Raw genomic sequence first — 23068 nt, forward strand, 5'->3', positions numbered from 1 at the left:
GCGTTCAACAATTTCGTTGTATCTGTCAAGCATAGTTATTCTTCTCAATAATAGGAGCTGACATGCTTACGGTTTTCTTGTTTAATCTTCTATAATGATTAAATCCAGAAGACAGCTTATGTGTCTTATAAAAAAATATGTTTACCTCTATTAACAATTAAGTACTACAACCTGGCAAATTTACTGTACGATTGATGACGCGGTTTAAGTTGTTTGTTGAAGAATATTTATCAATACATTAAAACTTGCTTTTACGTCATGGTGGTAGCTAACCTATATCAGACAATGTATCCAGACTCAGAATGATTAACGCAAATTAACTTCCACTTTAACTGTAGAAGGAATAATGCTTATTTATAACCGATTGATTGATTTATGTTAATAGCATCGTGACACGAAAAGTAAATACAACTTTGAATTTCAAAACTTCATACCATTCTGGTGTTTTGACCCATGAGACATATTAGTTAAAACCGACTTATATATATGCTAAACTTTTTGACGGAAATTATTATTAATTATGTGTAAACTTATAGATTGCAAATTCGTCTTCAATATGTTGTGAAATGTATCAAAGCATAGCTTTAAGGGTGCCAATTTTCCTGTACCATATATGATTTTGACAATAAATTTCAGTACCAGCAGAACAAAAATATCAAAACATACGAAAGATAATTTGAATCAGTTTTAAAAATATGTATGTTAAGGATGTTCACCTTATTATTTCAGAGAGAGTTAAGTCAAGAAACAGTCCGGCCTACACAATTGATTATAAGGCAATTCCTGGAAAGAAAGCAATCGACGTAGATTTGGTTCCCTGTTTTAAAATTGAGGGTTGGCCTCCAGTTGCAAAACGATTAGATCCGAAATGGATTTCATATGACAGTGTTGTTCACAATGCAATGAAATCTTGTGACATAGTATGCAAAAAATGTCCACATGGTAATAATAACCAATAATAAGTTCCATACACTCACTCTCTATTAGTTTTTTTATGATTGGATTAATATACAGTACACGAGTAAGGGCAATTTTTTAATTCTTATTTATTTTTTCTACAGTTCTAGCAACCTTGACCATGTTGTTCAATAGTTTCATGTTTTAACAGTTGGGTTCTCTTAAATGTTTTATGTAAATAAACTCATCATAGATACCAGTACTAAATTTAGTATATACGCCAGACGCGCGTTTCGTCTACAAAAGACTCATCAGTGACGCTCGAATCCAAAAAAGTTAAAAAGGCCAAATAAAGTACGAAGTTGAAGAGCATTGAGAACCAAAATTCCTAAAAGTTTTTCCAAATACAGCTAAGGTAATCTATGCCTGAGGTAATGCCGTAAAATTATCCATACACAAAATCTGTATGTTTAAACGATAATTGTATATCTTAAAATTTCAATCATTACTGCCATAAGTAGAAAAGAAATGTTCACCAAAAAACGCATAGGAAATCTTTTCAAAATCATATAGATTGTGTACTGTAACTATAAATGCAGGTCTATTTCTTAGACTATAGTATTTTGAGAAACAACACATTTAATCAACAGGCATATATTAATAACAGCATCTTCTATCCATACACTTATTGTAAATGGAACCAAGTCATTTCGTACCTTGACCATTTCGTTCCTCTGTCATTTCGTCCCCAAATTTGCCATTTCGTACCCAACATTTACCATTTCGTACCCACGATAATATCCATTTCGTACCCTATGGGACAAATAAACTCATCATAGATACCAGGATTTAAATTAATATATACGCCAGACGCGCGTTTCGTCTACAAAAGACTCATCAGTGACGCTAGAATCAAAAAATGTTTTAAAGACCAAATAAAGTACGATGCTGACGAGCATTGAGGACCAAAAATTTTTAAAAGTTTTACCAAATACAGCTAAGGTCATCTATTCCTGAGTTAGAAAAGCCTTAGAATTTCAAAAATTCAAAGTTTTGTTAACAGTTAATTTATTATTATGAATGCATCATCTACCATTTCGTACCTCATGGACTAAATACATGTTATCTATTTCGTATTATATTTTTGTAAAAATATATCATGATTTTAATGTTTCTTTAAAATATAACATATTGAATAAAATTATGCATCTAGACGTAAAAAAATTGGAAACTTCAATAGTTCTAATTCTGAAGGATTTGATTTTAATTAATTGTTAAACTCTATAAGTTTGAGGTTAATTAATCATTAATGCAACTGTTTTTATGATAAATTAATAGTTGCTTTTGTCAGGAAATGCAATTAAAAGGGACACTGACAAGCAGATATTTACTCATAAAGGAAGCCATGCGTCAAAGTGTTTTCATAAGTATCGGCAAATATTCAAAAACAAACATGACAGGCGACACGTGTCTAAGTTGTGATAGTCAATTCGTCAAATTGTACATATAAATCTTCCATGAGGTACAAAATGGTATACATATAAATCTTCCATGAGGTACGAAATGGTGTACATGTTAATATTCTATGAGGTACAAAATGGTTAATGTACGAAATGGTCAGGGTACGAAATGGGGAGTACGAAATGGTTAGGGTACGAAATTACTATAATTCATATAAATAGAAGTAATCATGCCATAAACGTGAAACTGTGAAATCAATCGTGAATTGGGTGAATAAATCGCATTTCGATAAATAAAAAAGAAACACACACAAAAAAAAAAACACCAACAAAGTTGAAAGCTTGTGTGCCGATAATCTCATATTCAAGGATATTCAATTATGATAATTTATTGCAATCATTTCTGGGCTCAAATGCTGTTTTTAGTATCCAAACTACCTTAACAAAATAAATGTTCTAGCAGCGTATTTGATATATCGCGGTTCTGATTTTGATGCAATGAGTAACCTAGTCAGACTAGAACAAATTGAACGCGCAATCCCTACATTTCCTATAAGTGTACGAAGTATTGTATTTATTTTTCTGACAATGTTCACTGAATTCCATATTAAGATAAATTCCTAACTTGGTATATAAGTATTTTGTCTCCTCTTCGTAGACAATTATGAAAGCAATGACTGTTTTATGTTACAAGTTCACATTGTTTTCTATACTGTGGCTTAAGGTGGTACCTAAAACTACAGGGAGATAACTCTGTAAAATCAGATGAATGTTTTAATGACGTTGTGTTGTAAAGGGAATATTGAGCTTCTCAATGATCAAAATAAGTGTGTGTCAAACTGCTATACAACCAGCGTAATTTTTCTCATTAAATGGCTGGTTAATATTTTTTGAAATTTTTAGGCAGTTAAGCTGCCTTATGCGAGCACCCTTGATTTGTGTTCTACCCAATAAATGCTGAAATGCGTGCCATTGTTATTATCTAGCTGAATAGTATGTTATTTATAACTAATTGAACAGTTTTTCATACTTTTTATTCTGGATGATGAAAAATATGACAAGAAAAAACGTAAATAATCGTCGATTTTCCCAAAAGTTTTGAAGTTGCACGTAGGAAGTAGAGCACATTAGGTATCCTTATGTAGTTTTATTATCCCCTGAGCTTTTGGCTAAGATGTCAAAGAACAAATGTATGAAATATTTAATCGCCGAAAATTTCTAAAGACAGGTAGTTTAGATTTCCCAAATGGCAAAAGTCGTAGGAATATTGTTTGTCATCAATACGTAGTCAACTACGTCAGTAGTCTATTAAAATCATACTGTTGGCGGCAATTTTAAATTAGAAGACGAAATTTGCGTATCTTTTTAATATAAAAACAGGGGTTCAAATTAGCGGTGATCCGAGGTCCGCGACCTTCCACTTTTGTAGTCGGACTTTCGTTTCGACTTGGTTTAAATACTAGCTACGCCCGACATGCCACTTGAAAGAAAATAATAAATAACTTTGCAAACCTTTTTATCAAAGTCTCCAAATAAACGTTACGACCTCAAAACTTATGTTCATCATTATTATTCATGACAGCGATATTCATTTTGTTCAACCGCTAGCTTTATACAGAAAATCGCCGACAAATAATGTGTATATTTGAGTAAAATCGTATCTGACTGACAACAACATTGAAAACAAAATGGATGCCAATTACAATATTGGATCCGATTCCGGAAGCGGATAAGAGTAATTCCGGATTTGGCGATATGACAACATTAAAAAAAACATACAGGTGACAAAATACATCTTTGCATGGTATAAAATAAATATAAACATTAGAATTGAAAACCAAAAGATATATGTTAGAGAAAGAAAAAGCAGAACATATTTTGTACAGAAACTCAAAATTACTTTTTGACAAATTTTAATGTCAAAATCAAATAGAATGTGACAGCTGGGAACAGTATATATAACAATAAATATGTTCCTGGTGACAGTATAAATTTTCTTTATCAGTGATAAATGTTGATAATGCATGTGAGATGCTTTTAAAGTCTAAACATATTAGTTACTGCAATTTCAATGGGTATTTTTTTTTCTGGAAGTTTCTTACTTTATTTTCACAAATAGTGCAACTAGATTATATGCCATGATACCTGAATGTAAGCAAATCATATGATATATAGGTGGAGTCCCTAGGGTGACCACCCCCTCCTGTTTTAGAGCTTGGAAGCAGTCCAGATCCCCACCCATAAGCCATATATATTCATGTATGAGACAATATAAATAATCAGATGAAATACTGGAGGAGTCCCTTGGGTCACCCCACCTCTCCTGTTTGTGAACTTTGAAAAGGTCAAGATCCCAACCCCTAAACCATATATATTCATGTATGGGACAATATAATAAATCAAATGTAATATAGGGGAAGTCCCTGCAGTCACCCCACTCCTCCTTTTTGAGAACTTGGAAACGGTCGAGATCCCCACCCCTAAACCATATACATTCTTGTAGGGGACAATACATAACAAATCATATGAAATATAGGTGGAGTTCGTGGGGCTACTCTACCCCTTACTGTTTGAGAATTTGAAAACGGTTTAAACCCCCAACCATAAACCATATATATTCATGTATGGAACAATATAACAAATCAAATGAATTATAAAGGAGTCCCTAGGGTCACTGTACACGTTCCTGTTTGAGAACTTGGAATCAGTCTAGATCCTCACCCCTTAACCATATATATATACAATATATATATATATATATACTCATGTATGGGACTATAACAAATCAAATTAAATATAGGGGGAGTCCCTGTGGTCACCCAAACTCTCCTGTTTGAGAATTTGGAAACAGTTGAGATCCCTACCTCTAAATCAAATGAAATATAGGGGAGTCGCTGCGGTCACCCCACCCCTCTTGTTTGTGAACTTGTAAACCGTCCAGATTCCCACCTTTAAATTAAACCATATACATTCACGTATGGGACAAAAGAACTAATAAAATAAAATATAGGGGAAGTCAATTGGGTCACCCCATCCCCTCCTGTTTAAAAACTGGATAACGGTTGAGATCCCCACCCCTAAACCATATATAATATTATTCATGTATGGGACAATGACAAAAAATCAAATAAAATATAGGGGTAGTCCCTAGGGTCACCCCACCCCTCTTGTGTGTGTTTTGAGAACTTGTAAAAGATTGAGATACCAACCCATAAACCATCTTTATTCCAGGAAGGTCAATCTCATAGGCGTCACATTTGCATATCACTTTGCTAGACTTAACCAATGTGTACTAGACTTTGCCCAATGTAAGGCTACAATGGGAATGAATAATTATGGGAGTTTTAGTTGGGAGACTACGTGTAGCGTAACAGCATTATATTACAATTATTTCTTGTTTATTATAAAATTTTATTGATGGAAAAAAATTAGTAGGTTTAAAGAATTTACCTTAATTATATTTTGAATTATATCTGGTCCTATAAAAAATTTCTTTTTGAAATGGCTCATTTTTAAGAAAACATAACTTACAAGCCCAAGAATGTTTGACTTACTGTTTTATAATTACCTGCCATTTTATTCCAAAACTTAGACATCATGGATTTTAGGGTGAAGGTGGGGGTCATTTACATTTACTATGGGCAGGTCAGTTAGACCCTACCTTTGATCCCTGTAGAAGTAAACATTTGTCTGATTTGGGTCTCATAACTTTTGTACTGTAGAAAACAATCTCAAGTTTTCTTTCAAGGGTAGCAAGTCCATTCATACTTAAACAAGCTTTTACTGTAGTTAACTTGAACTACCAACAGTCAACTAATACCAACGTTAACTATCAACTAGAACAACTGCAATCATTGTGAACTTGTACCACTGCAGACTCACGACCATGAAAAAAAAATACTTGATATATGTGTTGCTTTTAAAAACCTTGATAAAATATTAATTATTTGCCTTAATGGTTAATTCATTAAATGAACAGCAATGTACAATATACGAATGTTTAATGTTTGTTCTTTTTTTTAAATCTTTTATTGCGAACCCTATCATAGTTTTCCATAGATTCACCTGCAAGTTACCTGTCCATTTAAACTTTTGGCAGTTCTATTGTCCCATCTAACAAATACAACAGGTATTGTTCTCTGTATAGTTTATTCAGTGGGACCTTTAAATTTCTTCCAAGAGAAATATATCACTCATTGATTAATTTACCTGAACAAAAAATTGAACTGTCAATGAAGAAAAAATACTTATACCAATACTAAGTAAGGACTCACAAAACTGCATGTGGTGTTGTATTTATTCGATACCTGGAGTAACTCGTTTTTAATGTGTTCAATATTACATTTGTAATACTGATTCAAAAATTAAAAGTTGATTTCTGATCAAATATTCAATATTTTTGTGTGTTTGATAAATAAAAATTTGAATATTATTATTTTTAAATTAAGGTCTTCATAAACATAAGTCTATAAATGAACAACAACAAAAACATGTAAATGCATTGGAAAATACTAAAAATGTGTCTGAAATAAACTTTTTAGTATTAAACCAGATTTTATATTGAACAGATTGAAAATATATTAATGATAATATTGAATAAATACAATATTGCATACAGTTTATGTGAGTTATTAGAAGTATTTCAATAAAAAAGAAGATAATTTTTTGGTCAGGTAAATTAATCAATGAGTGATAGATTTTCTCTTAGAAGAAATTTAAAGGTCCCAGTGAATAAAATATACAGAGAACAATACCTGTTGTATTTGTTAGATGGGACAATAGAACTGCCAAAAGTTTAAATCGACAGGTAACTTGCAGGTGAATCTATGGAAAACTAAGATAGGGTTCGCAATAAAAAGAAAGTGAAGCAACATTACCACAGTTTTCATAATTATGTTTGCTTTGGTTATTGGTTAACTGCCTACAGCGCTTACAGTGCTTTGATTATATTTTTGTCAAAGGGTCAAAGTAAATACTTCGTCAAAGTTTTAAGAAAATTAAACGAGCCAAATTAATTTTAGTTAAGATGTTGGGTACCACCTTAAACACTTAAATTGATCATCATAAGATCGTGTCTCCATAAATTTTTTATAACAACAACTTAAATATTGATGGCTATATTTCAATCCTTTAAAAAAATGTATGTAAGCATGACTTTCATATAATATCAAATACTTTGAGTTATATGTTAGAAAATCCAATTCAATCGAAAATTATTAATTTTGTATTTGAACGATTTGATTGTTTTAGATCACCCAGACAATAATTTGCTGTGGCGTTTGTCATTTGCAAAGGCAGAGAAAATGTTAATGAAGCATGCCAACAGTAGTGGAGATTCGACATTCAAGAAAGATGCCTATCGTTTCATCAAGTTGTATATCTGCAATATGAAAGACCAATTTCCCGGAAAGATACAGAAATTCAGTTCATACTGCATAAAACAGTTTATATTCACAGAATTTGACAACTGGCCCAAAAAACCAACAGAGGAGGTCATTATCCAAAGAAACATTTTGAAACATCTAATTGAGGGGCTGGAAGAACGATGTATTCCAAATTATTTTTTACAAAATGATAATGTCCTACAGTTTATCCCAACGGATGAATTAAATCTTTTATGTCGCGGAATGAAAATGGAATACGAAAAATTGCTTGGCAAAAAAAGAAGTAAATAAATAAAATGTATTCATGATTAACAAAACCAAGATTGCACAGGCTGCATTGTCTACTTTACTGATCACAATCAATTTTATGTTGATAGTCTTTCAGATGAATGTTAATTACAAATATCACATAACTTATCATTACCAACCCTGTCAGACCAACATATACACCTAACAATAAATCCATACAACACAAATAGTTACGACTTTGCTTATAGAAACAGAACTTAACACGTAAACTTGACATTTACCAACGAATCAGGAACATGAGGTCAATGTCATATGATACCTGCCAGCAGAACATTTACAGCTAACAATTTTCCATACTCCAAATTTAGCTGGACTGTTTATTAAAGTATCTAAGAAACATATTTAACCAGAACAACTTAACATTTGACCAATAAACTATGGTCTATACACCAAACATAGTTGACCTATTGCATATAGGATCTGAGATCAAGAACACACTAGGGAAAACTAACATTTACCAATGACCAACGAATGTCAGGTAAGGGCCAAATGACCTGCTAGACGGCATGTGCCGTTTGCAATCATTCCATACATCATATATAGTTGACCTATTGCTTATAGAATCTGAGAAATAGACCAAACAGCACAAACTTAAATACAACCAATTATAAACCATGAAAGTGAGGTCAACGTCAGATGCAACCTGTCAATCTGACATGCACACCTTCAAATAATTCCATACGCCAAATCTAGCTGATCTTATGCTCATGGTATGTGAAAAATTGACCCGATCATGTTACTTAAACCTTGGACAATGATCCATTTAATGAGGACTGGTGAACATTTTTGTTATTTGAGTTAGATAAATACATTTGTATTTACTGGCAAAAATAGTAATAAGGCATACCAGCACTGAAACAGAGAATGCATTCAATAGTATATGTTTCTTTAAGATTCAGATGTCATATAATTTGAAATCGAGTGTGAAACTTCCTATCTTGTGGTTTGAAACAGGATTCACAAGTACGTATTTAATATAAAACATGTGGAAACGCAAACCAGTATTGTTGTTTAACCGGAGTGCAAAGTGTGCTGTAAACAGTATCAGCACTTTGTGTATTTGGTCTGTTTGTTTGTTGTTTTTGTGACACTAGTTGCTTTGGTGAGACAATCCATTTCTAATTGATTTTATTGTTAAGTTACAGTGTTTTGCAGGTACATCACTTCCCTAGGTTAACCAGAAGGTTGAACACACATTAACAGGATTTACTCTGCCACATTCTGCATGTGCCTGTTCAAAATCATAAGCATATTTATTAATGTTCAGAAGTTATCATCTTTTTCATTTTTTTTAAAACACAAAAATAGTTGACATAGTTGTTTTTTCTGCTATCTGTCATATTTGTTTTCCGTTACTTGTTTTAACATCATCAGTCCGTTGTGTTTGCCTTTTAATTTTTTTTAAGCCGCAGTCTCTGTTAGATAACTATATAAGTTATTTGTTCGTTTTGCTCATTAGTGACAGCCATATGGTTACACTTAGTTGCTAACAATTAGGAGAATAGTTTGCTAATACCAGGTTATCTCCATTACTTATAGTTTTCTACAAAAATTCTGTCTGTAGTATAGTATAAAACCTATCATATAGCAGCCTTAAAATACAATCTAAGAGCTGTGATGGCAATAAGGTCTTAGAATTTTATTTAAAAGTAATCCCTGTTGTCAATGTTGAGTGTACGAGTTGATGCCACTGCTGGTGAATATTTCCTCCTAAATGGTATCACCAGACAAGTAATCAGCTCTTTTGTCAAATAGGTTTAGACATATGTACGTATGTGTATTATTCCCAACAATTAACTTTAAAATATTGAAATATAGGTATGATATTTCAGCATTTGCATTATTTTTGTGTTTTTTGTTTTGGCACTTTCATTGGAGGTGCCATTTAAGCCACAATAAAACTACAACCAAATATCCCCATGGTATTTTTAAACTTGCCTATATGTATAGAGAACTGGACTAAAATTTGACCTCTAGATGTCTTGTTTTGTGTTATTTCTTGTTATTGTTTTTTTGTAAGGTTGCTCACTCATTGTAGCATGCATTGTAGCTCCATTTTATCATTCTGCTTTATTGATTTATAACTATTGAAGTCATAATTAACCAAACATTCCAACTTATTGTTTTTCAAATAGAGTACCTGACATTGTACAATAAACCGCTCAGGTCCTGCTTTTAACAACTGAATTCATACAAATCTTTAGGTGAACGCCTGTCAGTGTGAAAGGAAATTATAAACAACTTAAGCTAAGTCAAGTGTCAACAAAATAACATTTTTATTTGAAAATTAACAATGAAAAAAGTATTTTCAATATAAATGTATGAACATATGATATCTACAGCATTTGTTTAAATACACACATAACATAAATATTTTTTTAATCTATGTTACATCAAACTAAGGTGTTTGAAATAGCAATGTTAAATCCTAATATATAAAGATAACTCTTAACTTTGATACAAGAAAACCATTTGAAATTGGTATAAAATAATTTTAGAAAACGTACAAAAAATACTGAAGCAGGATGATTAGTTTTTTTTTTAAAATATTACCCTTGAATAATGACACTGTTGAGCAAATCTATGATGAATATATTTCAACACCAATCCTCTAATATAACACACAGAAAAGGTCATTGGAACAAAAAAAATATCTAATAGAAAATATGTTACTTTCTCAAAAAGATACTGACATTATTATACAATATTAGTTATGCCACTAAACATTCTTTATGATTTTTCTGACATAATTAAAAACAGTACTACTAAGAAATATGAAATGCTGTGGAACTACAAATTCACATTCTATAAATATTTGCGTATCCATCTTAATTTTTAAAACTATATAGTTATGAGATTTTTTTTTATTAGTTTACGTAGCCTGTAATTATAGAGAAAATTTGTCTAAATATAGTATCATGGTGTACGTAAACAAATGCACTTCTAAAACCTATTGAAAAAATGGAAAGACTTTTTGGGTGAAGTAATTTGGGCTATCAGTTTTCTGAATTCCAATCACATGAATTAAGTTTAATAGGTTTGAACTGTTCTTGCAGTCCTTTTTAAATTCATGATCAACATCTAATATCGAAATCCGTTTTGAAACAAAAATGTCAAAAAAATATACTTCATAAAAACAGATCTTATTTTTACTTCTAACAGTTTAACACTGGACATTGTACAGTTGAATTTTTGAATTTAAGAGGGCTCGCTGGTCTAAATCAATTTTTTTTCTTAATGTAGGATTTCTCTATATTTTTCTATACATGAACTTTATCTAATACTTAAAAGAAAAATAATATAAAAAAATGGGGTCACCATTTATTTACGCTCACAATCTGCCTTCGAAAGAAGCATACATTTTTGTAAAGGTACTTTTTTTCTGTTGAACAAATAGGAGAAATAGAAGTAATATGGAAATAAAAAAAGAACTAAATTACAGAAATCGCTCAAATTTTACAATAGTTTAGTTTAAGTACAGCTTATTTGAAAATAATAATAAAAAATACAGGTCAACGATGAGCTAAAAAAGTCATTTGGGGCCAAAAATTTTGTTGGATGATTTGTGTACCATATGATAAAGTAACAACTAATAAAGTAATAAATAAAATTTGTAATGAAAAATTTTTTTGTGAAATTTTTATACCGTCGAGCCTCCTTAAGCAAAATCTCATACTTTTTCTTTAAAATGCAAAGTTTATCTTTTTATGTTGGAGGAATTACAGTTTACATAAAGTGAAAGACAAACAGTTGCAAAGAAATTCAGTTCTGGACAGTATACTGAGAAAATAAATCTCTCATGGTGTTGATAATACATACCAATTTCTTTTTTAATTTTATTAGTTATTCCTTATTTTAATATAACATCGTTTTTAATCTGATAAAACATGCTCTTATGACAGTCCTGGTATAATTAACATTGATCAGTTATCAGAACAAAATCATGCATAAAAAATGTTATTAGGTTTATATTCTGCAGCATCAAAAGATCATACTACTGAAAAAATCATTCCTATAATATACAATCATTTATAAAGCCTTGCTAAAAAAAGTCAATGAAAATATAAAATGAAATAAAAATTAGCAATTTTCAATTCCCTTTTGCCCTTTGATAAAATAAAATTTGCCAACAGAAAGTAGATCCTTATCATATCACATTGCATAATTAATAATAAATTTGATTATTTATCATTTCAATAATGCCATTGTTATCTTTCTCACATGGTTTGCCATGTCATTCCTTTATTTATGAATCCCACTGCTTGTCAAGTGACATTTCGTAAAAACTGATAGCACAAAATACAAAAGATTGAATCCTCTCAATCGTGTGGATAGACGACCTTCATCCAGGGTCTAGGTAAATATTGAGCACCATCAAATCCTTCAAAATATTCATCAATACCAGGATGCATTATCTGCAAAAGATCAAATGTTTGTTTGGTCATTGCCAGAATCTTAATACATAGAAAAATAAACTCATCATAGATACCAGAATGAAATTTTATATTTACACCAGATGCAAATTTCGTCTACATAAGACTCATCAGTGACGCTTGAATACAAAAAATTTAAAAGGCCAAATTAGTAAAAAAAGTTGCCAACCGTGCAAGGGGTGTATAGCCAGTCAAGGTCGTTAAAAACTTCCATCGTTGGAAGTTGAAGAGCATTGAGGACCAAAATTCCTAAAATTTTGCCAAATACAACTTAATGTGCGAAAATATACTTATTTTAAATTGAAAACGTTATTCTCTCCACTCTACAAAACTCATGTATCTTATATCAAAACTTTACGAACATAAAATATAAATTAATTAATAGAGTGCATTATTGTGACATCCATATAAATAATTCACCATATATATATATATATAGTTCAATGCTGCTTATCAGAAATTTGCGCATTGTTTTATTTTGGTCAAAAGGAAACTGTACTGGTTTAGCAAAAACATATATTTCAAACTTTGAATTGGATATCATCTTATTACCAGTATGCAGCATTTCATGACTTGGCAATTATTTATTCAAATTTTCTTATGTTTCATAATTGCAAAACAATACAAGAGTACACACGCTGAAATGTCTAGCCTTCTTTAATAATCATTGATACTAAGTTGAAAGTCCTAAATATATAGCTTTACTACAACTATCACATAAACTTAACATGATCCAAGAAAATAAAGTCAAGGTCATATAAACTAAACAATAAATACATGTACACCTTTCAATCATTCAATAGAGTAAATATAGGTCATCTATTGCTTATAGTTTCTAAGAAAAGACTTAACCAGAGAAAAGTAAACATTGACCAATGAACCATGAACAGTTGTTCTATTGCTTATAGTTGTTTAAGAAAAGCTAACCAAAACAAAAACTTAAAACTATCCATTGAACCGTGAAAATGAGGTCAAGGTCAAATAAATCCTGCAAGACTGACATGTACATTTGTGTACATCATAAAATATTTCAATACACCAAATATAGTTGACCTATTGCATATAGTATTAGAAAAACAGACCAAAACACAAAAACTTAACTATAACAACTGAACCATAAAAATGAGGTCAAGGTCAGATGACACCTACAAGTTAGACATGTACACCTAACAGTCTTTTTATACACCGAAATTTACTAGACCTATTGCTTATTTATCAGAGATATGACCTTGACCACTAAAATTTAACCTTGTTTGCTGATCCATGAAATGAGGTTCAGGTCAAGTGAAAACTGTCCAACAGGCATGAGGACCTTGCAAGGTAAACACATACCAAATATAGTTATCCTATTACTTATAATAAGAGAGAATTTCACATTACAAAACATCTTAACTTTTTTTCAAGTAGTCACTGAACCATGAAAATGAGGTCAAGGACATTGGACATGTGACTGACAGAAACTTTACATGAGGTATCCATATACACAGTATAAAGCATCCAGATCTTCCACTTTCTAAAATATAAAGCTTTTAAGAAGTAAGCTAACGCCGCTGCGACTGTAGCCATGGATCACTATCCCTATGTGGAGTTTTCTGCAACAAAAGTCGCAGGCTCGCCAAAAATGAAACCATACTTTCAATTTCTGAATGGTTTTAAGGAACATTCAAGGAAATCAACCATGCATAGGGTTACCTATATCAATCTAGGACCTATATATTTGTAAGATGTTAATTTCATACCTTCATATTACTGATAATTTCAAAGTTTTCTTCTGGAACATAAGTTAACTGTGGTGTTAATCTATCTCTTGTATCTACTAAAATGGAATAATTTGGCATGTCTCTCCATTCCTATTTAAATGTAAAAAATGGAATATGGATTAGTTGTATATCTATATGTTGACTCCACTATTATGTGTAAAACTATTACTTCCATGATATCATATTTTCTGATGATTTCAATGTACATTCAAAAGCATGGAAAATAGTATCCTAATCATTGTTTTCTCTCCATATATTGGCTTTTATAAATCTCAATAACAAAATATTACCTGCATATAAGGGAGGATAACATGATAAAGAAAAACATGTACAAACAAGAATGTGTCCCCAGTACACGAATGCCCCACTCGCACTATCATTTTCTATGTTCAGTGGACAGTGAAATTTGGGTAAACCCTCTAATTTGGCATTAAAATTTAAAAAAAATCATATCATAGCAGAGCTCCAGATAAGAATTCAGAAATTGGATTTTTTACCCACCATTTTCTTATATAATTGGGAGATAAAGTTTTTTAATTGCATTATCAATTCCAATTCACCCCTCATGTTAATATCAAATTGGGTTTTTCACCACCAAGCTCCTGAATGTATTGGGTTTTTTCATCAACACAATATTGAATATTTAGGCAATATCAACCCCAGATTTTTTTCCATCTTAAAAAATATGTTTCTTGTTTAGCTGTTTTATTTGGTTTAGGGTTAGGGTTATTTGCTAGCTGTTTTATTTGGTTTATTCACTGAGGAGCAATTGTAGGTTTAATTTGTGTCCCGTTCCAAACCTTCTGCCAGTTTTGTATTTTCTCACAAAAACGGATATGTGTATTCACAGGCACTCGTCTTGCACCTTTATATAATAAATTCTGAGACCAGTGCCTGTGTGTGTATTCATTAATTAACCGTAAAATGAAGAAAAAAAAATACTACATAAACTCTAATTATACTTGAATGATTTTGGTTTATTCAATTTATATAAATCTGGGTTTAGTTGTCTTTTATATGAACTTTTGGTTTCTCATGCTTTATCATGTCATATTAATTGATTTGGCCTTTCATTTTTTCCAACTGATTTCGTTTTTGACGAAACCCCGTGTTTATTAGCAATGTTCTCGTTAGAAGGTACACACACGCCCGTGCTTTCGATGGACGCTTCCTAAAACACTGGCTGAGTCTTGTTATCATAACTTTCCCTCAGCTTTTCAAAAGAAGCAGAAAACATGCTTCTATTTAATAATTTTACCGGACATGCACTTTCGTTTTAATTCAATGTATGTTATGATAAATCTCGAGCAATGCAAAAAAATATGACTAAATGACACACGCTAATTGGATAAACGCAGAGAAGACCGAAATGTTTTCAAAAACACGTGTACCTATTGAGCAACGGAAAACTCCAACAGGGACCCATTTCAGCTACTTGATGCAGGGATCTATTTTTAGAACGAAAAGAAATTTCCAATTAGAAATATTATAAACATAGATTTACGCGACGACTGTAAACAGATAAGGGTAAATAACGCAAACAGTAGCCAATTAAAGGGTTGAGAACTCATGGTTTGGGCATATAATTGGGTTTTCCTTTGAATTAATTGGGTTATTAAACCCTGCAATGAGCAATTGCATTGGGTTTTTTATTATTTGTATTGCGTGATCACGCAAATACGCAGCTTATCTGGAGCTCTGTCATAGGGAACATGTTTACTAAGTTTGAAGTCGATTGGACTTCAACTTCATCAAAAACTACCTTGACCAAAAACTTTAACCTGAAGCGGGACAGACAGATGAACGAACGGACGGACGAACGAACGCACATACCAGAAAACATAATGCCCCTCTACTATGGTAGGTGGGGCATAAAAATCTAAATAGGAAAAGGGGAATAATGTCAGACAACAACCCAAGGCAGACTTCGGCTGTAGTCTGCTTTGTTTTATTCTAGTCTGGCTCACTGTCTGTCTTAACCTTGTGGTCAAGTTATTGTGAACATGATTGAATACTTACTGGTTTATCTTTGTCATGCATCTGTTTTATCCAATCTGCTGGTGCCTGTAAAATACAAATTGTCATGTTACACCACTGTCTAAAACACTTGGTATGTATCTGTACCATGTATTGTGAGGGGCCAGTAATTTAGTGGTTGTTGTTTGTTTCTGTCTATTTTTTTTCCTTAATATTTTTTTACATAAATCATGTCATTGGTTTCCCTGTTAATTTGTATTACATTTTGTCATGTCAGGGCCTTTTTCAGAGGACAAATGATGAACTAAAATAATGAAAAACAACTGTTCATTAAATAGAATTATTACATTGGTTGCAATGAATTACATTGATTTCAGTGAATAAAAACCAATAATTTCACACGTGAAATAAATCTGGTTATTTCACTACTCTGACGTCATACACAATAGGGGTTGTCATGATGTCGGATCAAAACAAATTGTGAATGCTTAGAAAAAGATATAATTCCTTACATTTTTTAATTTAGTTTCAGAAAGAAAACCATTTGCCAATGTAATAAAAAGAACAACCAATCAAAGAATTTAAATATCAAAACATATTCAACTCATGACTGAACAACACTGACAATTAACTCATGCACTATGCGCATTCATATGCATGAATTAACTTGTTGTTCAGTTACTCTTTGAATATTTTTCTCTATTTGAATTCTTCGATTAGTTATTCTATAAATAATAAACAGGTAAGGGTAAAATACTAAGAATTAGAGAAATGTATATGTAGAACAGGTTAAATACTTAAATCTTGTTAAGGAAAAGAGATATTAGTTCCATCTACATATACAATGTAAATGTTTCAATACATGTACTTACCCTACATTTAGGATCCCAGCCAACAATGACCCCTCTGTAACCCCAGATTTTATGTCGTATCACCTGACCTATTCTGTATTTCACATTAGGAGGTCTTGGACTTCTGGGTTGTGTAGAAGCTGAAAATTGACGCATAAAAAACAATAAAAAACCTTATAATTCTTTTTCAAATCAATTTGTTTACATCTGCTAGATGTCACTTTTTATTTTACTTTTATTTGCATTATTACAGGTAATGAGTAACCTGTTAAGAAGAATAAAAGGAGATGTGGGGTGTAAATATGTCACATAGTACATCAACAAGACAGCTATATAACAACACAAAGTAAAACTACCTAAACCTCTATCATAATCAGTAAATATAAAAAAAATACCTGCAAAATGTCCTTCTGGATCTTTATATTTCAACACTTCTAATGCTGGAGATTCTCCCTGGGGGTCATCCAGAGAAGGGTCATCTGACTCCGATAGTGAAGAGACAGAATTGAGAAGATCTGTACACCATCGTTTCCAGGTCTTCCATGATAAATATTTCTCTTGGAACACAGATGCATCATTCACTAAGCTAGAATATTTAAACAAAGCATATGTTTATTTCTTCAATGCATCTTAAGATTTTAACAATAACAATTTTTTGAAAGCATACATGTTTATCCATTTCCAGTATGACCATCTCTTCATGCTATACTCAACTGTACATGTATATTTCCAGATTTTGGTTCTGTTTATTTTTTCTATGGCTTACAGTTTTCTATTTACAAGCGCTGCTGCAACAGTGAACCTGAAGTTCTTAAATACATTTTTTACTTAGATTCTGTCTTGCAGGCAAACAATTAATGTATTTGTAAAACGCCTTGTGAATCCTAACTGACTAATATATGATTCTATGATCTTTGAGGATTTACTTGTATTCTATATGAAAGCTTCCGTCAGCCAGCATATTCCTGTCAGACAACTACATGTGATAAGGTGATTCTGCTTATCTGAAGCCTACATGTATGTCCACCATGTCCGCATGTCCAGGACAATTGGACAATAGGTTATGTCAAGCCCTGCTTGTAGTGTACATTAAACTTAATTTCAACAGCATAAATATAATCACAAATTTTAATTTTAATCAAAAGATTTTGTTGTTTCTGCTTTTCCAGTGGTATCTTTTTATTGGCAGTCTAAATACTTTCCAATATATGATTGAAATTTTAATCTTTTAAAATAAAAGCCCCCTCTTCTTTTACCGGCCTTTTATTCAAAACAACCCCCTTTTTGATGTAGCCAATACGTATTTCAATAGGAATGAATACAGTATTCTTCTTACTTTCTTAAAGCATAGCTTCTCTGTGAATCTGTTGTAGACATGAATTTAGTAAACAAATATTGTGCTGGTACTGCCATTAACAGTAGTCCTAGCTGTATTGCTGCGCGACGATCTACTGGCATAGTCTTTTAGTTCTTCCTCTGATAAATACATCTGCGAATAAAATCATATTCTTAAATCAAATAAGTTAAATGTTTATTTGACGCTCCAATAAAAAGGCCAAATAATGTACGATATTGTAAATATAAGAGGAGAACAACGACACAACATTAAAATGTTAGTAGTTATTATGTTACACACACAGAAACGATCTAAGCATTAGACAAAATCAAATGAGAATAACAAATATAACATCAAAACTAAATACAATGAATTTTGGATAGAAAAGTACTGTGACACGTCTTAAACTGATAATCCTTGTCTATTAAGATGGGACATGGTTGGAGTCAAGTTAACCTGCACAAGCATGTTTGGAACTCACAACCTCAGTGTTGACTGGCTAGTGATAACAGTAGTAACTACTTAGACCACTCGGCCACAGTACTTCTACTTCTACTATATCATGTATATAATGACCGCCTTCAACACGTTGAAGTTTACGTCACTTGTACTGCGCATTGCTTTGTGAAGACATATATACAGTGAAATATAACAAATTTGTGATAATAAACAAAACAAAATTTTTTTACATAGTGGTAGTGCATATTTTTAATTTATTATTTTTAAATATTAAGATAAAACTATTTACACATAATTAATTTACTGACTGTAGGTGTAGTTTGAGACAACTACTTTGAACGACTCTATAGAGTCGCTCATCACAATACTCAAGGGAAGGCTGTTCCAGCTTTTAATTGTGCATGGGAAAAATAATTGTTGTCTTATTTGTGTTCTGCAGGATGGAATTTGGTATGAGAGTGTGTGCATGTTCCTGGACTGTGTGAGCCGTTGAATAAGTCTGTCTGTTTTTGTTATTGCAATGAGATGATATGTGATTTTATAGAACATGACCAGGCGTGCATCTGTTCTTCTCTCCATTTAAAATGACCTATCATGTCACTAACGCTTGAGGTGTTTCTGTGTCGGTTAGTGACATATCTAGTAGCCTTTCTTTGTACTTTTTCTATTTTGTTAATATTCTCAGTAAAGTAAGGGTCCCAAACTGAACAGGCATATTCTAGTGATGGTCTGACTAAAGATTTATATGCCTGTTCCTTTACTGAGGTGGAACTGATGTTAAGATTCCTTCGAAGAACGCCTAGTGTGCTGTTGGCTTTATTGCAGATATTGTTTATGTGACTGTCCCATTTTAAGTCTGATTGAATTGTCACACCTAGGTATTTTGCCTTATCGACATGTTCAAGAATGTGGCCATGTAAAGTGTAATTATATACAAACGGATTTTTAATTCGGCTGATGGACATGACATTACACTTGTCAGGATGGAAAGCCATTTTCCATGTATTTTCCCAAATGCCTAGTGTGTTGAGGTCTTTTTGAAGGGTTTCGCAATCACTGTTTGATTTTATTACCAGATATGCAATGGTGTCGTCTGCAAATAGGTGTATGGTGGAATTTAGTCCAACTGGTATGTCATTAATGTAAAATAAAAACAGACTTGGGCCCAGAACAGATCCTTGAGGCACTCCGGACTTTACAGGGACATAGCCTGAAGTCTCACCCTCTAGGATAACTGCTTGGGTACGACATGATAAGAAGCCCTGTATCCATGCATTTGTTTTCCCCTGTATCCCATAATATTTAAATTTGTGTGTTAACAAGTTATGACTGACTTTATCAAAAGCTTTGGAGAAGTCCATTATAAGTACATCTGTTTGTTTCGAGTTTTCCATATTTTTAGTGACATCATCTACAAATTCCAAAAGTTGAGTTTTACAAGATCTGTTTTTTTGAAAGCCGTGTTGTAGGGGATACAGGATGTTATGTTTGTCTGCGTGTGTCATGATTGCGCTAACTACAACATGTTCCATAAGTTTACAACATACATGTATGCATGTCAAAGAAATAGGTCTATAATTCTCTAGATTATATTTGGAACCTTTCTTGTAGATGAGTGAAACATGTGCAGTACGCCAGTCAGTAGGGACTTCGCCAGTGTCTAATGATTTTTGGTATACATGGTATATAAGGCATAGTATTGGTGAAATTTCATGTGCCAACTCCCTAAGGAGACGTGGCTTAAGTTCATCTGGCCCACTTGCCTTGGATGGATTTAAATTTAGAAGTAGTTTTGAGATACCTTGGGCGGTTATATTTATGTCGGGCATGATAGGGTAAGCTGTTTTCTGTTGCATGTATTGATTGTTTTCAAATTCAGTAGCAGTGATTTTGTTTGGTTCTGAGAAAACTGATTGAAACTGCCTGTTGAGTGCATCAGATTTTTGTTTGGTGTCAGTTATAAGTTTCCCATTCTGCTTAAGTGATGTTATTCCACTGTAGTCAGTTTTTTTTGCTTTTAATATAAGACCAAAATTTTTTCATGTTGGAAAATTTATTTTCATCTGGTTTTGGTGTTACAATATTTTCTATGTATTGCCAGAATGATTGTCTGAGTTGTTTTTGTACTTGATGTTTAATTTGCTTATATTTGTTTCTCATGTTGTCATTTCAAGACTTTTTCATCTTTTCATAGTCTGTCTCTCTTTTTCATTAATTTTCTTGTTTCAAAAGTAACCCATGGGGTATTATTTTTTGTAGTAAGCTTTTTGTGTGGAATATGCTTACTGACTAGTTCATTAAGTTTTGTTTTGAATTCTAGCCACAGTTCATCAGCAGTATGTGTATTAACCTTTTCCTGTATAGTATATCATGGTATATTGTAAGTTAATTACTTCTTTTTTCATTGTTTCCCAGTTTGCCTTGTTGTAAATCTGCACATTTCTTGGTGTTTGTTTTAGCTTAGATAGTGTTAAATTTAAATTCCATAAAGACAATGTCATGATCTGAGACAGAGGACCCTCCTAGAAGTACTGAAAATTAAATCTAACTTGATCTCCATTATAAATAGGTCAATAAATAACATAAATTCATTGTCTAAATCATCTTCATTATTTCTTTTTGTTATCACCATTTTATCATCCATACTTATATTGCTTACATGTAAGTATCTGGTATGTTTCGGTATACAAATGAATAGTAAAAATTATCTGCATCAATCAATAATTTGAAGAACAAGGAAACATTATCTTCAAGATGAAAAGTAATTTACAATATCTTACCTGTTGTATACACTTCAATAGAACTGTGTATATGGCAGAATGCCTATTATAACAGCGTCAATACTAAACACTATACGGATACAGAGTTCCTCAGTGTCAGGTTCAATGTTTTTTAGTTTTGAAATAGTGACAAACAGTTTTTACTCAAAACTAAGCTTATTATCAATATTAATTATACAGTTCTGTTATCTACTGATAGTTTACATGACGTGTCATTTCATTTTTCATAAATATTTAACCATTTTAAATTGATTTTGACTAACAAATGGATTTTTGCCACATACACTTTGTTGTTGTACGACCTGTTTACAGTTGACGTAAAAGTGTGAAAACAATAACAATAATAATTAACTATAAAAAAAAAAATTATATAAAACGTTGCAGGTGTTAATTGTGAATGAAATCAAAACCCTAATACACACAAATTTCTCTTTTTAAGCATTGTGTGGATTGTAACGTAAATTGGTCCTACTTTCGTTTTCTCATATCCTATTGCCAATCTATCTCCAATGTAGCAGCACCTCCAGTCTCCGCAAATCCTATGTTGATCTTGAAATTTGGTACTTGTGGAAGATGCTAAACATCATTAGTGTTAGTTATTTATTTTCTATAGATTGGTCCACTTCATCTTAATTGAAAGTATGAAAAAAAGTTTAACTGTGGGATTACAAGGATTTATACAAGAACAGATAAATATTGATTTGTTACAGGGCCTTATTAAAAGTGAACATGGTTTACATGGTGTTATATTGCTTTAACATCGTCAAAACTTGAATAATTATAAGGTCTGAGACGTTTTAGTCGTAAATACTCAATATAAATACAAGTTATCTATAAATAATAATAATAAATTTAAGCTTTATTTAGAGTCGGCAAGGTATACAAACATAGACAAACATTAGCTCTAATGAGCTTTTAACCGACATGTGAGACATTTTTAACAATACTACATTTTATAATACACATGCAATAAATTTCAAAGCACCAAAAAATGAAGCACTAAAAGCAGAATATAAGCATAAGCTAAGTATTAAAGCTACAGAAAAGCATACAAGTGTAAACTAGGCATAAAAGCTGGCAAAATGCATAGCATAAAATATTTGAAAAAAGGGGTATGATCTAGATGGTAAATTAATTTACATAATATATTAACTAAAAGTCTGCACAAACTGTGCACTTACAGTCATTTCCGTTCCATGACTTTAAAATATTTTTGAACAGACTGAAATCAGTGGCGGATCCAGAAATTTTCATTAGTGGGGGCCCACTGGCTGCCTAAGAGGGGGCCGTTCCCGTCACGCTTCAGTGATTCTCTATATAACCAACCAAAATTTTTCAACAAAAGGGGGACCCGCACCCCCCCCCCCCCCCGCCCCGCCCTAAATTCGCCTCTTAAAATTAGCATTTTTTTTAAATCATCAG

The 23068-nt window shown here is 32.0% G+C and overlaps 2 protein-coding genes across 14 annotated transcripts in view; one reads left to right on the forward strand and one right to left on the reverse strand.

Annotated features, from left to right (window-relative positions):
- The window catches only part of LOC139490543 (cyclic GMP-AMP synthase-like receptor), a 35741-nt gene extending 27524 nt beyond the window's left edge, over positions 1-8217 (forward strand). For all 13 annotated transcript variants that reach the window (XM_071277358.1, XM_071277361.1, XM_071277350.1 and 10 more), the window contains 2 exons: positions 730-942; positions 7608-8217. In XM_071277358.1, coding sequence (XP_071133459.1) covers positions 730-942; positions 7608-8032 — 638 coding nt within the window. In that variant the 3' untranslated portion in view covers positions 8033-8217. The remainder of the gene's footprint in view (positions 1-729; positions 943-7607) is intronic.
- Positions 8218-10309: 2092 nt separating this feature from the next.
- LOC139490544 (uncharacterized) lies at positions 10310-22148 on the reverse strand. The gene is made up of 7 exons (XM_071277363.1): positions 21647-22148; positions 18408-18560; positions 17467-17657; positions 17093-17211; positions 16263-16307; positions 14223-14333; positions 10310-12465 (listed from the first exon to the last, which is right to left on the reverse strand). The coding sequence occupies exons 2-7, from the start codon at positions 18527-18529 to the stop codon at positions 12370-12372; spliced, it is 684 nt and encodes a 227-aa protein (XP_071133464.1). The 5' UTR covers positions 18530-18560; positions 21647-22148; the 3' UTR covers positions 10310-12369.
- Positions 22149-23068: the final 920 nt, after the last annotated feature.

The sequence above is a fragment of the Mytilus edulis genome, chromosome 10 (genome assembly GCF_963676685.1).
Source record: "Mytilus edulis chromosome 10, xbMytEdul2.2, whole genome shotgun sequence".
In the NCBI taxonomy this organism is placed as follows: Eukaryota; Metazoa; Mollusca; class Bivalvia; order Mytilida; family Mytilidae; genus Mytilus; species Mytilus edulis.

What these genes read in the sequence shown, in the direction of transcription:
- LOC139490544 (XM_071277363.1), bottom strand. Translation starts at nt 18,529, where the DNA reads ATGCCAGTAGATCGTCGCGCAGCAATACAGCTAGGACTACTGTTAATG. An exon ending in TCCAGAAGGACATTTTGCAG is followed by an intron (nt 17,212 to 17,466) that starts GTATTTTTTTTA and finishes GTCAATTTTCAG; the next exon opens with CTTCTACACAACCCAGAAGT. An exon ending in AAATTATCAGTAATATGAAG is followed by an intron (nt 12,466 to 14,222) that starts GTATGAAATTAA and finishes GATCTTTTGCAG; the next exon opens with ATAATGCATCCTGGTATTGA.